General features: G+C 49.3%; 1 protein-coding gene and 1 long non-coding RNA gene across 2 annotated transcripts in view; one reads left to right on the top strand and one right to left on the bottom strand.

Moving 5' to 3' along the window:
• LOC114640916 (DNA dC->dU-editing enzyme APOBEC-3-like) overlaps positions 1-12,470 on the bottom strand; it is a 17,531-nt gene extending 5,061 nt beyond the window's left edge. Inside the window, exons 1-4 of the mRNA XM_028790012.1 lie at positions 12,161-12,470; positions 9,648-9,813; positions 7,045-7,321; positions 6,792-6,906 (exon numbers count right to left, since the gene is read on the bottom strand). Coding sequence (XP_028645845.1) covers positions 6,792-6,906; positions 7,045-7,321; positions 9,648-9,813; positions 12,161-12,246 — 644 coding nt within the window. The 5' untranslated portion in view covers positions 12,247-12,470. The remainder of the gene's footprint in view (positions 1-6,791; positions 6,907-7,044; positions 7,322-9,647; positions 9,814-12,160) is intronic.
• Positions 12,357-13,831, top strand: LOC114640917. Its single transcript, XR_003714218.1, has 3 exons — positions 12,357-12,633; positions 12,944-13,056; positions 13,710-13,831. It is a non-coding gene; the product is annotated as an uncharacterized LOC114640917 (long non-coding RNA).
• The last annotated feature ends 580 nt before the right edge of the window (positions 13,832-14,411 follow it).

The following is a 14,411-nucleotide window of genomic DNA, read 5'->3' as shown; positions in this document are numbered from 1 at the left end:
TGTAGCTCTGGCTGTCCTGGAACTCACTCTGTAGACTAGGCTGGCCTCGAACTCAGAAATCCGCCTGCCTCCCAAGTGCTGGGATTAAAGGCGTGCACCACCACCACCCGGCTGCCCAGCTCTCTTATATGGCTAGTGGGATTCTTTGTGCTTGCAATGCAATATGCTCACACACCCTGTGCCATCTTCCTCATCCCTGCCCTCTCGTGTCTAGAAATCCTCTGTTTTCTGGCTTTCCTGCTTCTCTGTCAAAATTCAAATCTACAAAGTCACCACATGTTGGTGGGCCATCTGAAGGGTTCCAGGGGTTCAGAGCACTGTTCCTGCAAAGGACCCAGGTTTGGTTACCAGCAGCCACATGGTAGCTAGCAGCCATCTGTAACTCCAGTTCCAAGGGGTCTGATAGCTTTTTCTTCTGCCCTCCATGGGTAGTGTATGCAGATGAACTTACAGAAGTACAGGCAAGACATTTATACATATAAAAATTTTAAAAATCTAAAACAAAACAAAACAAAACAAAACAAAAAACAACCAACCAACTCACCACATGTAAAGTTTGGTAAGATTCTTAAGGTCCTAAGAAGGGTGGGGTATCTTGGATAGCCACATTTTTGTCCTAACTCTTCTAACTTATCTCTCAAAAGGAAAAATGGGCCTGCTGAAGGGGAAGCTATTGGATAAATGTCAAACCTAGGGGCACCATTCCATCTTAAATACCAGGCAGGTAAGGGCTGAGTCCCAAGATTACAGACAGAAACGGTGTGTATGTGTGTGTGGGGGGGGGAGGATGGGGGGACAAAGAACCCTTTGTTTGTTTTGCAAGGAGGTTTGTTGAGGTGATGTGTCCCTCCCTAGGTCACAGTGTGAAGAGGCCAAACCATGTGGGCCCAGCCTGCCATCACCAGACTAAAAAGCCAGTCTCTGTCCCAGCCTGCACCCCTGCCCTGCCTGGTTCTCCAGAAGGTAGCCATGTTTTCAGGGGGGACCACACACCTTCCATATGCAAAAGGACAAGTACAGGTTAATGTCTAAGGGTTTCGAGCCTCAGCGTTTCCCCCCTTCTGCCTAAGGTTAAGTTCATTGTCCTAGATCAATGAAATGGCTCTTCTTTCTTTGCAAAAAAGATTTTAGCTTTCATTTGTAATGATGTGGGGGCTGGGTGGGGGGAGGTGGGTATGTGTACATGTGTGCGGGTGCCGGGAGAGACCAGAAGAGGCTGTCAAAGTCCCTGAGACTGGAGCTACAGGCATTTATGAGCTGCCTGGTATGAGTCCCAGGTCTCTCTTCCAGAGCAGTTGGCTTTTATTTTATTTTATTTTATTTTACCACTAAGCCTTCTCTGCAGTCCCCAAACTTTTCTTATCTTTGCCAGAGCTTGCTGGACTGTAACATTTTGTAATCCAAAGACTGATGTGAGGCCAAGCCCCTCCCCCACTATAAAAGCATGGGCGTGGCCATGCTTTTATAAACCCAGAATGATAAAGGACCAAAAAGGGAAGCCAGAACCCAGGGGAGAACACCTGTCTCTGATGGGGCCTGCAACATCCAAAGTGCACATGGACAGCTCTATTCCAACAGTCAACGGCTCAAGGATTCATGCTTTTTCTTTTTTTTTTGGTTTTTTGAGTCAGGGTTTCTCTGTGTAGTCCTGGCTGTCCTGGAACTCACTCTGTAGACCAGGCTGGCCTTGAACTCAGAAATCCGCCTGCCTCTGCCTCCCAAGTGCTGGGATTAAAGGCATGCACCACCACTGCCAGGGCCATGCTTTTTTTTGAAAAGTATACAGTCCACTTATGCCCATCCTTGCTTGTGGCCACCAGGCAGATTCTTTGTTTTTAAGCACAGGCTCTCACCGTGCAGCTATGCCTAGCCTAAAACTCACCGTGTAGATCAGCTTAGCCTTGAACTCATGGAGATCCCCCTTTTACTAGGATCAAAGGTATGCACCGCAGAAGTTCCCTGATCACCCAGGCCTTTAACCCCAGCACTTAGGAGCAGGAGGCAGTCACAAAGAAAAAAAAAAAACAAAACAAAACAAGACAAACAAAAGCTCTGTGCCACCACACCTGGCATTAGGTGGGTCCTTCTAAAAAAGATTTCATTTTTATGTAGTCAACAGCATCTGTGAGTGTGTGTGTGTGAGTGTGTGTATATGTGTGTATGTGTTGTGTTTGTGTGTGTATGTGTATGAGTGTATCTGTACGTGTGAGCATATGTGTATATATATATTTGTATGTGTGCATGTGTTTGTGTGTGACTGTGAATGTGTGTGTGTTTGTGGATAAATGTTTGTGTGTGAATGTGTTTATGAGTATATGTGTATGTGTTTGTGAGTACATGTGTGTCTGTGAGTGTGTGTGTGAGTGTATGTGTGAGTGTGTGTGTGTGTGTGTATCCCCATGTAGCATTTGGTGCACTATGTGGGGACTAGAGAATTTTGTCTCCATTTTGTTCTTTCTCCTAACTTGGAGCCCTTGAGGAGATAGGGCGTGTGCGTGCGTGCGTGCATGCGTGCGTGTGTGCGTGTACATATATGTCTTAGAGGGAAAGGTCACACCCACCCACAAAATGTAAGAAAAGATCTGACTCTCACAAGTTGTCCTCTGACCTCCTCCATATGTGCTCCATGGCACCCACTTACCTATACATACAAACATAGCACAAAAAAGGGCTGAGGCTCTCCGCCGGGTGGTGGTGGCGCACACCTTTAATCCCAGCACTTGGGAGGCAGAGGCAGGCGGATTTCTGAGTTCGAGGCCAGCCTGGTCTACAGAGTGAGTTCCAGGACGGCCAGGGCTATACAGAGAAACCCTGTCAAAAAAAAACCCAAAAAAACCAAAACCAAACAAACAAACAAACAAAATGGCTGATAGAGTGGGAGAGAATCTTTGCCAGTCATGCATCTAACAAGGGATTCATATGTCAAAGATTAAAAAAAAATGAAAAAATATTGAACACCAAAACCCACTATCCAATTAGTAAACGAGAAATGAAGCCATACTGAGGGTCGGGCTCTCACTGAGTTGGTGAAATGCTTACTGTGTAAACCTGAGGCTCTAAGTGTAGATCCTTAGCTCCCACGGAAAAAGCTGGCTATAGAGGGAGGGGCTGTGGTTCCAGCGCTGCGGCCCCCTGCCTCACCCACGTGGCTAACTCATGGCCTGTCTCAAAAATTAAGGTAGTGTAGATGCCTGCAATCCCAGCCCTCGAGACCAGCCTGGTCTACATAGTGAGCTCTAGGTCACCCGTGGCTACCTGGTGAGAGGCACTGTCTAAAAAAAGTTAAAACATTAAATTAAAAAAAAAATAAATGACACCAAATGCTGGGGGGGAAAGGGTGTATGGGAGGAAGCCCCTCCACTGTGGGTAGGAACATACACTAACATAGTTGCTATGGAATAGCACGGAGGTCTCAAATGACCAAGAATTCAAAGAGCATATGACCCAGACACACCACTCCTGAGGGTTAACAGGAAAGTCACCATGCCACAGAGGCACCTTCATTATCCACAAAAGCCAAACTATGGGACCAGGCTGGGTGTGTCCATCAACAGAGGAATGGATGAAGACCACGGGGCTGTGCACACAATAGAGTTTTTTACTCAGCCTTGAAGCAGAAAGCCTGTGCTCTGCAGATAAATGGGTGGACTTGGAGACCCTGCTGCCAAGCGGATAAGCCAGACAGAAACGCAAGACCACACGCTTCCTCACTCAAATAGGTGTGTCTGTGTGGACAGACGGAAGGAGGAGAGAGCAGACTTGGTGAGGAAGCATCTAGCTGCAGAGGGAACAAGAGGACACTGGGGTGTGTGTGTGTGTGTGCCCACATGTGCATGCTGACGACATCAACAGACATTTGTGAAAATACAATAACTAAACCCATTATTTTGTACACTGACTTAAAAATTAAAAATACATATGAAAAACATAAAAGAAACAAAAAACAAAACTAAAGCCAGGCTCCTAAAAGCACAGAAACCGGCAAGCAGTGGGGTTTTCTGAAGGAACCTGGGGTGGGAGGAGATACAAAGTGGCTAGTTCTAGCCACCTCCCCCCTCCCCCGCTACAAGAGGCACTGTTAGGGGTTTTGTTTCCCTTTCTTGAGGCGACTCATGGCCCTGGGAAAGTCCCCGGTTTGTGACCGGGCTCCTAAAGCAGCCGTGTGTGACCACATCCACTCCTCCGGGAAGATGGCCCTCCTGTTTACTTTTTTGTTGTTTTTTGAGACAGAGTGTCTTTGTGTAGCCTTGGCTGTCTTAGATCTAGCTCTGTGAACCGGGGCGGCCTCAAACTCACAGAGATAAGACTGCTTTCCCCTTGCTGGGATGAAAGGCATGCACCATGGTTGGTCCTCCGTATTTAAAAATCTCCTTGCGCCCTGCCCACCTGTCTTCTCTGCTCTCCAGCTCCCCCCCCCCCACCTGCACTGGAGCATCCTATGGGATATCCTGGGCAGGGTGGTGGTCCTAGACCTCCAGTCTGGGGGCTTCACTTCCTGCTTAGTAAGCTCTGTCTCTGAGACCCTGACAGTAATGTACAAGCCCAAGGCTCAGTCTCGGGCTTACTCTCCTTCCTGGGATGCTCTGGCTTGGCCTAGGAGGAGACAGGTCATCTCATGCCGTCTAAACAGGGATCTACAAGGAAAGGAGAAGCCAATGCCAGAAAGAGAGCCGGTTGCAGAGCTGGACGGGAACAGGGAGGGGCAGAAGGAGCCCTCCTCACTCACCCCTAACTGAGACTCAGTGTGGTTCAGGGCACAGGATTTCATCTCGGGCCCTGGAGAAGGGAACACCTTCCGCCCTATCTGCCACCCCAACAATACAGGAATGGAGGGCCATCTCAGAAGAGGTCTCAGATTGTCTCACCAGGTCACACAGCAAATAAACAACATGGCTGGAGGGCTGGCCAGGTGTTCTTGGCTGTGCTCCCTCCTCCTCCAGCGGCCCCTCTGTGGTCCTCATTGTTCCCAGGAAAGTAGCAGGACTGGGGTGGGGGATGGGAAAGACGTGACTCCCACTGAGCCTGCCAAGTCTGAGATACAAGGACAGGGACTTCAAGTTCACCTTCCTGAAGCGTTCGGCCTGCTTTGGCAAGTCCCAACCAAGGATCCTCAGATTAAAAAATACAAAGAAGTCTGTGAAAGCTGTCACCTCAGGGCCTGGCTCTCACAAGGACAGGAGTCCCTGGCAGGCCTCCTCCTCCTCCCTCTCACCCTCCATCCTGCCCTGGCTCCTCTCCAGCCATAACCGAGGCTCAAGGAAGAGTTTAGTCATCTGGGTCAAGCTGAGATATTATTTCTCATGGTGGCAGGGGACGCCAAGGGCGATTGTCCATGGCCAGCCTATGATCTTACTCTCCTGAGCTTCCCCCAAATACCTGCCTCCTGGTCTTACTTCCCATCCTGCCCAGTTGCCAGAGATGCCTTCCCTGGCTATCCCTCTGGACTAGCCTTTTACTCTTAAAAAAAAAAAAAACAAAAACAAAATGTATTTATCATCATTATCACCATCATCATCACAACCACCACCACCACCATCATCAACAACATCATTGCTATTATTATTAGAGCGAGTGTGTGTGTGTGTGTGTGTGTGTGTGTGTGTGTGTGTATGATGTAGGTGTTCACCTGCCATGGGCTAAGAGTGAAGGTCAGAGGGCAACTCTGTAGAGCTGTTTCTCTCCTTCCACCTTTATGTGGGTTCCAAGGACCAGAGTCATGACACAGGCTTGTGTGACACAGGCTTGTGTGGCCCAGCAAGCCACCTTACCAGCCTGCTCTACTCTTACCCTCTAGTTCTTCAACCCTCCTCCCCCAGCCTCTTACATAACGGTACCCTGCCACTCGTTTTGTTCAGTCCCCAGTCTCCTTGGCTCACCGGCATCCCACCCAGAACCTTGTTTCTTCGAGGTGTTTTATAAGACAGACATTTGAGAGGGAGGGTGAATAACCAGGATGCAGCAAGGTCTGGAAAATGGAAGAGGGTACCAGGGTACGGTCAGGATTCTCCTGGGGTGCTGGCAACCAGAGCAAGGACTCTGTGCTCCCCATCCACAAAGAAGCCTCTTAGCCACATGAGAAATCCAAGTTCAAGGCCCCTATGCCTCAGGACTCAGAATGGAGCCAGTATTTGGAGGCCTGCCTCTTAGGTGGTTCCTCAGTCAAGGTCAAAACCAGATTTATGGGAAGAGGGAATTTGGAGAGGGACGGTAGAAAGGAAGGTCCACACAGCACACAGAGACCCAGCAAGAAGGAGCATCTACAGGCCAGGGGAGAGCATCGGGAAACACTGCTTGCCAGCCTCTCGGACCTGGAGAGCACGGTGGGCGAGCTGAGCAACTGCTGGGTAACGTCTCGGCAGCTGGTGCTCTGATAGCCCCTCTCCTTCCTCTAGGCATCCAATGCTGCCCTTTTTTCTTTTTTTTTAATTTCTATGTGCATTGGTGCTTTGCCTGCGTGTATGTATGTGCGAAGCAACCCTGAGACAGGAGTTACAGACAGCTGTGAGCCACCATGTGGTTGCTGGGAATTGAGCGCAGGTCCTCTGGAAGAGCAGTCAGTACTCTTAACTGCTTAGCCATCTCTCCAGCCCCTCAAGACTGCCTTGATGAAGTTTCCCTACCTTCCTGTCTCCATGCTTAGATTAAACCAACTGGTTTCCAGCGAGACTCAAAGATGGTAGACACCAGGTTACAGGATTGGGAGGCCTTGTGGTTAAAGACACCCCAGAGAGAGAAGAGGTCTGGAAGGAGGGGGAAGAAGGAAGGTAGTGAGGCATGAGAAAGCCCCTCACCTGAGAATCTCCTGAAGATTGGAATCCTGGAACCTAAAATTTTTACGCAGGCTCTCCCAAGGCCTGAATGGCTGGCCGTCATTGTACACAAACTTGTTCCAACACTTTTTAAATTCTGAATCAGAAGAAGAGAGAAGGCAGTTAGGGCCCATCAGGAGTCTCCACAGTCCCTCAAGGCTGGTTCCCTGGGCACACACCCTTCACTGTATGGCAGACCCACAGGCCCTCCGATGGCGCCAGTGCCCACCCTTACCTGGTAGGTCCATGACAGCCACCTGGGCTCCTTCCAGAACAAGCCTGCGAAGCTTCTGCTGGTAGTTCTGCTTCTTTGGGTAGTAGATGCGGGAGCAGAAGATGGCCAGGCTCAGGTTGTGGTGTGTGGCCAGGAATCTGGCCACCTCCTCAGTACAATCGACACAGGGGCTCCAGGATATATACCAGGTGACCTTCAACTCTTCCCCCGGGGGCAGCTCTGTCAGTACTTGGTCACGGAACCAGTGTAAAAAGCAGATTTCAGCGTGTTTGTCTTCCTGGGAGCGAAAGGGGAACTCGTGTTGGGAAGGGAGGAGCAGGGTGGAGGGTGGAGGGGATCTCCACTGGGTGTCTCCATCCCTCTCCTGTGTTAGTTTCCGAATCCCTCACCATCCAGGGTTTAGTACTAAGTCTACTTTCTCTCAGCATCACCTCTCACTAGCACTCTGAGCCCTGTTGAAGCCAGATCCACTGGGGGATCGGCTGGTTACCTGTGTGCCATATCTGCTGTGGAGGACATGGGCTAAGAAGATCCCTGAAGGAACCACTGACCAAGGGCAGCTACCAAGTCCTTGAAACATGGCTCATCTGAGGATCCATTTTCAGCACATGCGCAACACATAGCCATCTCGTTTCCTTTCCTTTTAAAGTTTATTATTATTATTTATTTATCAACACGGGGTTTCTCTGCCTCGTGTAGCCCTGCCTATGCTGGAGCTTGTTCTGTTGACCAGGCTGGCTTTGAACTCAGAGATCTGCCTGCGTCTGCCTCCCCAAGTGCTGAGACTTGAGGTGTGCACCACCATGACAGGCTATTTTCGTTTTATTTCTTTGTGTGTGTCCGTTTCATTGTGTCTAAGGGTGACCTTGAACTCCTGACCTTCCTGTCTCAGCCTCAGGAGTACTGAGGTTATAGGCACCGCCATTCCTGCCTCGTGCAACCCATTTCAAAGAGAAAAGGACTTGGGCCATGGTAGCCCACATCTGTAATCCCAGCAGTTGAGAGGTTGAGACAGGGGGATTAAAAGGAGTTGGAAGCCATCTTGAGCTATAGAATGACATCCCATTTCAATACCGTGTGTGTGTGTGTGTGTGTGTGTGTGTGTGTGTGTGTGTGTTGACTATTTAAGTAGAATTCTATATTGACTGATCAGTGAAATAATGGTATTCATGTTAGATTAAGTAAGTCATTAAAATTCACCCCACCCATCCTGTCAGATGTGCTAGGACATTCATATGGTCAATGCAGGGTTGGTACTCATCAAAGCCACAAGTCGCAGCTGCTATAAGAGGTCTTGTACCAGAGTCTAGCCAGGCTGGGGCAGGCAGGCTTGGTGGGGTAGGCAAACAGACTGGGGTAGGAAGGCTGGAGTATAGTCCCTGTCATCTTATAACACAATATTATAAGAAACTTAAAGTGCACAGGGGGAGAAGAGGCTAGACCAACCCAGAAGGCACTAGGGCAAGATATGGTGCTGGATGCCCAATGTGCTGAAGCTTCCGAGTGCCTGCCCTGCCTTTGAAGACAAGTACAGATTCCAGAACAGGCAGGGCAGGGACTCGGGCTATCCCTCATTGTAGTGGTCATCTTACTTTTATTTCTTTACTTTTTGTATAATAAAAATAATCATTATTATTGTTGTTGTTTTTATTTTTCGAGACAGGGTTTCTTTGTATAGCCCTGGCTGTCCTGGAACTCACTCTGTAGACCAGGCTGGCCTCGAACTCAGAGATCCGCCTGCCTCTGCCTCCCAAGTGCTGCAAGGCATAGGCTACCACTGCCCAGCATCATTATTATTTTTTGAGGCAGGGTTTTACTGTGGTATTCCTGCTGGCCTGGAAGTGGCTATGTAGACAAGGCTAGCCTCAAATGCACAGAGATATACCTACCTCTGCCTCCAGAGGGGTAAGAGTAGAGGTGTGTGCCATCATACCCTGCCTCTGCATTCTCAGTGGGCTTAGCTTCTGCCTGTTGTAAGAAGGACCTGGGCCATTTATTTATTTAGCTTTTTTTTTGTGTGTGTGTGCCCATGGTGGGGACATGTGTGTGTGCTCGTGAGTGTGCTTGTGGAGGGCTAGAAATTGACCCTGGATGTCTTGCTCACTCTCCACCGTGAGGCAGGGTCCCCCATGGTACCCAGAGCTTGCCGACTCAGCTAACCCTGTGAGCTAGCTTGCTCTGAGGTTTCCTAGATTCTGCCTCCCATAGGTTAGGAATATAGCTAGCCTCTAGGCCCACCTAACTTTTCCATGGATTCTGGGGATCCAGACTCTGAGTCTCATGCTTTTGTGGCAAGTGCTTTATCCTTGGGGCTACTTCTGCAGGCCTTTGGTATTTATTTACTGTTTGTTTGTTTGTTTATTGAGATAAGATCTCACCCAACCCAGGCTGGCCTCAGATTCTATATAAACAAGGATGACCCTGAATTTCCAGTCTTCCTGTCTCCACTTCCTGAGTGCTAGGATCCCAGGTGTGTGCCACTATGCCTATTTTTTGTTGTTGTTGTTGTTGTTGTTTTTCTGTGCTGTTAAGGATTAATCCCGGGACTCCCATGAATGTTAGGTAAACATTCCACCAACTGAGCCACATCCCCAACCTAGTACCTCTTCCTTAAAGACCCCTTGGAAAAGGGAGACAGGTGAATCACAGTCCTTTCTGTTCACTTCATAGCACAAGAAGGTATTATTTCGGCCCTGGGCATGCTGTAGGTTCTCAAAATGGAACCAGAATGTTTCTTGAGATAACTTCTTCATCGGTTTCTTTGGGTTTCTGCAGGCACAAGAGAGAAAACAGAAATTTCAGAGTGTGCTCTGGAGTGATCTCAAGCCGAACAAGGCCCCTGAAGTCCTGAGGCACCCCCAACTCCCTGAACCTTTGACAATTTCTGGAGTCTTTCCAAGCAGGAAGAATGAAGAGGAGAAAAGTCCTGCCACCAGAGGGGTGCCTTCCTACTTGGGCCGAACGCTGCTTCTCCCAGGCCTACCAGAGAACATGTAAGCCCTGAGGAAACGAAAGGTCCAAGACTCTTCAGCATTTGGCTGCTGCTCCTTCCAGGCGGGACACCTCCACGTGGGATGGAGGTTTTAAAAATCAAGGAAATGAGACCGGAGAGATGACTGGTCAGTAAAGCGCTTTCACACAAGACCTGATTCTCAGGGCAGATGTAAAAGCCAAGTGTGGGGGTTGTGAATCTACAACCCTGAGTTGGAGAATCAGAGATAGGAGGATCTCAAGAGCTCGTGAGTGACAAGCCCGCTGGAATCCACAAGCTCATTTCAGTGAAAGATTCTAGCTCAAAAATTAAAGTGCAAAGCACCTGAGGAAGACACTATAGCCTTTAATGAGCAGGAACGAGAGGATGTGCCAAGATTGAGTCCTGCCAGGCTAGCCATGGCTTCATAGCAAAATCTTGTTGGGAGTGGGGTGGAGTGGAGTGGAGGACAAAAAAAGTAAAAAACCAACAACATCAACAACAAAACAGCCAAACTACCACTGCCACCACAATAAAATTCCACAATATAATAACAACCAAAAACCAAGAGACAGAGTCTGGATCCCCTACTTCAGAGCTGGTTAGGTATCAGTAGCCTTGGAGGGCACCAAACTGGACCCATCCCTCACAGCCAGAAGCCCCTAGAATAAAAGAGTTGGAAGAGCCAGACTTCAATCAATCCTTGGTCGGAAGAATTGGATCTGAGGCTTATCTCTGACTGTGGAAGGAGAGGTGACATCTGGGACTGGTTACAAGGCCACACATGGGACAAGGCTATTAACAGATAATTGCCGTTAACTGGCCTCAGGAGCCCTAATCCTGGAGACGGATGGCTGGCCAGGAGGGGCTTTCTGCTGAAGACTGAAGACATAACTATTCTGTGATTCGGCAGTCGTTGCTCTCCCTATACAGGTCTATCCATCACTGGTCAGAACAAAGTTGCTCAGGGAAAGGTGAATCTGTTCTAAAGATGAGCCAGGGAGATGGCTCAGCCAGTAAAGGTACTAACTTTGAAATTAAAGCCTGCATTTCCACCACATGCATGCACTCAGGCACAGTTGCTTGCACTTGCGGCTGGGCTGCATATGGGACAATGGTCTCCATTTGCTGTCCACTCTCACTCTGCCTTCTTGGCAAGACACTGAATCTATCTTTTTTGCCTTACACTTGCTATAAACTGAAGAATTCTTTACTCGGCATCACAGGCACCAGGAGAGGGGACAAAAATCAGAGTGTCACCCAAGGGAGTAGGCAGTTCGGGGTATAACTTTCTTCTTATTATATGTAGGTTTAAAATACACTCACATCTCTTGACGTTGGGTGTTTATACATGTGTGTACGTGTTATGAGTTAATATGTGCATGCTGGGCAGCCTGGGGGTCAGAAGAGGGCCTTGGACCCCCAGAAGCTGGCGTTATAGGTGGTTGTGAGCCATACCATGTGTTTGCTGGGAGTGTTGCTGGAACAAAAGTTCTTAACTGCTTAGCCATCTCTCTCCAGTGCCAACCCCGCCCCCTATTCTTTTTCTCAAATGAGATCTGAATGGTGTGGTTCGGAGAAGTCACTGTGACCATCGAGGCAATGGGTGTGTTGGGGAACTTCTCTTCACCCTTTGCCAGCGCGGGGGGGTGGGGGGTACTTCTGGAAAGGTGGTTCACATCTCCTTGGAAAGTGGTCCCCTCTTCTCTCAGCATTCCCCGAGGTTGGGTTAAAACAGCACAGGATAGTCTATCTAAAACATCCATCGAAACCTCTCCAAACGCGACCGTCCAAAGTCTGCTTCAATGGATTTTTCTTTAAATTTTGACGCATAGCCCAGCCTTGGATCAGCAGAAAGATCCACAGACGAACAGCCCCAGACTGAGGAGGAGTCTCAACAGGAAGAAATATAGGCAGCGTGGAGAGGGGTGCAGGGTGGCCAGTTTAGAAGCAGCTATAATGCAACCGAAGTGGCTTAGAGCAGGAGGAAACCCTCGAGGAGAGTGGGAACTACAGAGTATCCTGGACAAAGTGAGGGAGGAGTCGGGGGCTGGGGACCTAGAGGAGAGGCTCAGCACGTAGCAAAATGGAGGCCAGCAGGAAGAGACTGCAGTGAAAATTTTGGAGGAGCGGGGCCAGCGGTACCTGATCGGTGAATAGGGTATGCGATGGCTGTATCCCAGGCAGACTGGTTCCATCTCAGCTCTGGGCCCCAGGCGCTGGGGTTGCATTTCCTGTATACAGGCCTTGGCTTTGGGAGACCCCAGAAGTGCGAGTGACCTCCCGGGTCTTGTGAATGCAGGCCCCACCTTCTTCCTGCTTCAGCTCCCGGAATGGGAGGGCTCTAGGCGATCAAGCCCAGAAGGCTCCTGCCCACCTTCGCTCCTATCTGTGCCCTTGCTTGGCAGAGACCTGCTCCTCTGGACAGCGGCCCGCGGGGATCGCAAAGAGAAAGGGAAACTAACTGACTGTAGAGAGACACGGGTACTGAGTGCGGTGAGGGTAGGACAGACGTCCCAAGAGTGGCCCCAGGCGTCTCCATCCAACCGGCCTAGACCAACCTGTGCCCAGAGCTTGGAGCTAAAGCTGCCAGTTGAACCAAGGGTTTGACTCTGCAGGTGTGAAGGAGTGGGGACTCCTAGATTCTCTCCCTTCGGCTTAAGAGGGGAGGGGACAGCCTAGCTTCGCATTTCTAATTGTGGCCTTGGATTCTGGCATCCTTCACCTCTGGCATTCTTCCCAACTGCCCCAGGTGTGGAGCTAGACTGAGATCGATGGGTCCCAACCTCAAATGGGTCACTGGTGGCTCAGGATCAGTCAGCAGCAGGTGGCCGAGTTGGCAGCAGAGCCTGTGATCCCAGCTCGATCCCCTGCAGATGAGGGAGACCGATGCCCAAAGAGAAATAAATGATTTTGCTGTTCCCACAGACCTGTGTCTCTCGAGGGTGGCAGCGTGGATCAGGAAAATGAAGCACACGCACGCTTTTGGCTATTGAAGTTCACCCAGCGTTCTCTGGAGGAAGACATGCGCAAGGCATCAAGTAATCTTACGTGGGTTTGGATACATGTGTGCAGGTGACTCCGTGCTCTCCACGGAGGCTCTGGGCACAGTCGCCAGTTCCTGGAGTGCGAGCGTGTCACAGTGCCCCCATCTGGCGGAAGGTTATCCTATTTCTGTACAAGGCAAACTTGTTGAAGTTGGTGGGGGAGGGGAGCGTGTGCCTTGGCAAACAAATGGACACAATGTAACAGCATTAACGGGAAATTATACTTCAATCAGAAGTAGGCACAGTTAAAAAGAAAATATAACAAGAGTAGATCCAGAAAATGCACCAAACCCAGATCCAAAGGAGCCAGAGGACATAGTGGTAACAACACCAGTACTGCAGCCAAGGAATGAATTCTGTCCTTTTCTTAATGTGGCCTTTGGTGATTTATTTAACATCCCTGAGTCTGATATGCCATCTATAAACAGGCATTTAAAAAAACTACCTTATGGGACTGCTGGCAAGATAAAATGTGGTTTATGTGTTGGGAGCCGACTCTGAGCAGAAAGCGGCTATCATCTTTGCAGCCATCTCGAGCCATATACCCTGACAAGAGACTTGTTTTCAACAGCCCACAACAGCTGAGCACACTCTGATAAGTATCTTGCTTTTCTTACGTATCCTGTTTTGTTGTTTATTCCCCCCAGCTGCAGGGTGCACGTGGTAAAGTGTCTTCAGCTGCGGTCCCCTGCTTGTGCTTATATATACCCAGGATTTCCTTTCAACAAAGGTGAGACTTGAGGCGAGGCTTGACTTGAGGAGAGACTTGGAGAGACTTGATGAGACTTGATCAGATTCCCTGTCTTGTCTCCATTCTTCCCGTCTCCGTCCCCACTCTCTCTCTCTTGCTAGGCCCTGACCTGCGGACCGGAGCAGCAGAACGGGCCGTTACATGTAAGAAACTTAGCAAATGTCCAAAATGTTATAAGAAATGAATGAAAGACATAGCACCAGTTACTGTATTTATTTCTTTAGTGTATGTATTTGTATGATCGTTTGCTTGCACCTATGTGTATATACCATTCAAAAGAGGGCATCAGATCCCTGGGGACTGGAGTTACAGGTGCTCGTGAGATGCAATGTGGGTGCTGGGAACTGAACCTGGACCCTCAGCAGAAGCAGCAAGTACTCTTAACTAACCACTGAGCCACCTCTCCAGCCTGTCCTCTATCCTTTGATAAGAGAGATGGGATGGCCCCGGAGATGCCTGGGATGGCGTTTAATCTATCAGTAAGCCTGGAAACCACTGCCTTGCACAAGGGTCTTAGTGTGTGCCCTTCTCCTGTTAATGGGGGTTCCAGTGACAGTCCTAGAAAAATTGCAAGTTTTTGACTGAGCCATCTCCCTAT

The sequence above is a fragment of the Grammomys surdaster genome, unplaced genomic scaffold, assembly GCF_004785775.1.
Source record: "Grammomys surdaster isolate TR1022 unplaced genomic scaffold, NIH_TR_1.0 125852, whole genome shotgun sequence".
Classification (NCBI taxonomy): Eukaryota; Metazoa; Chordata; class Mammalia; order Rodentia; family Muridae; genus Grammomys; species Grammomys surdaster.
This window is presented reverse-complemented; position numbering and strand designations above follow the sequence as displayed.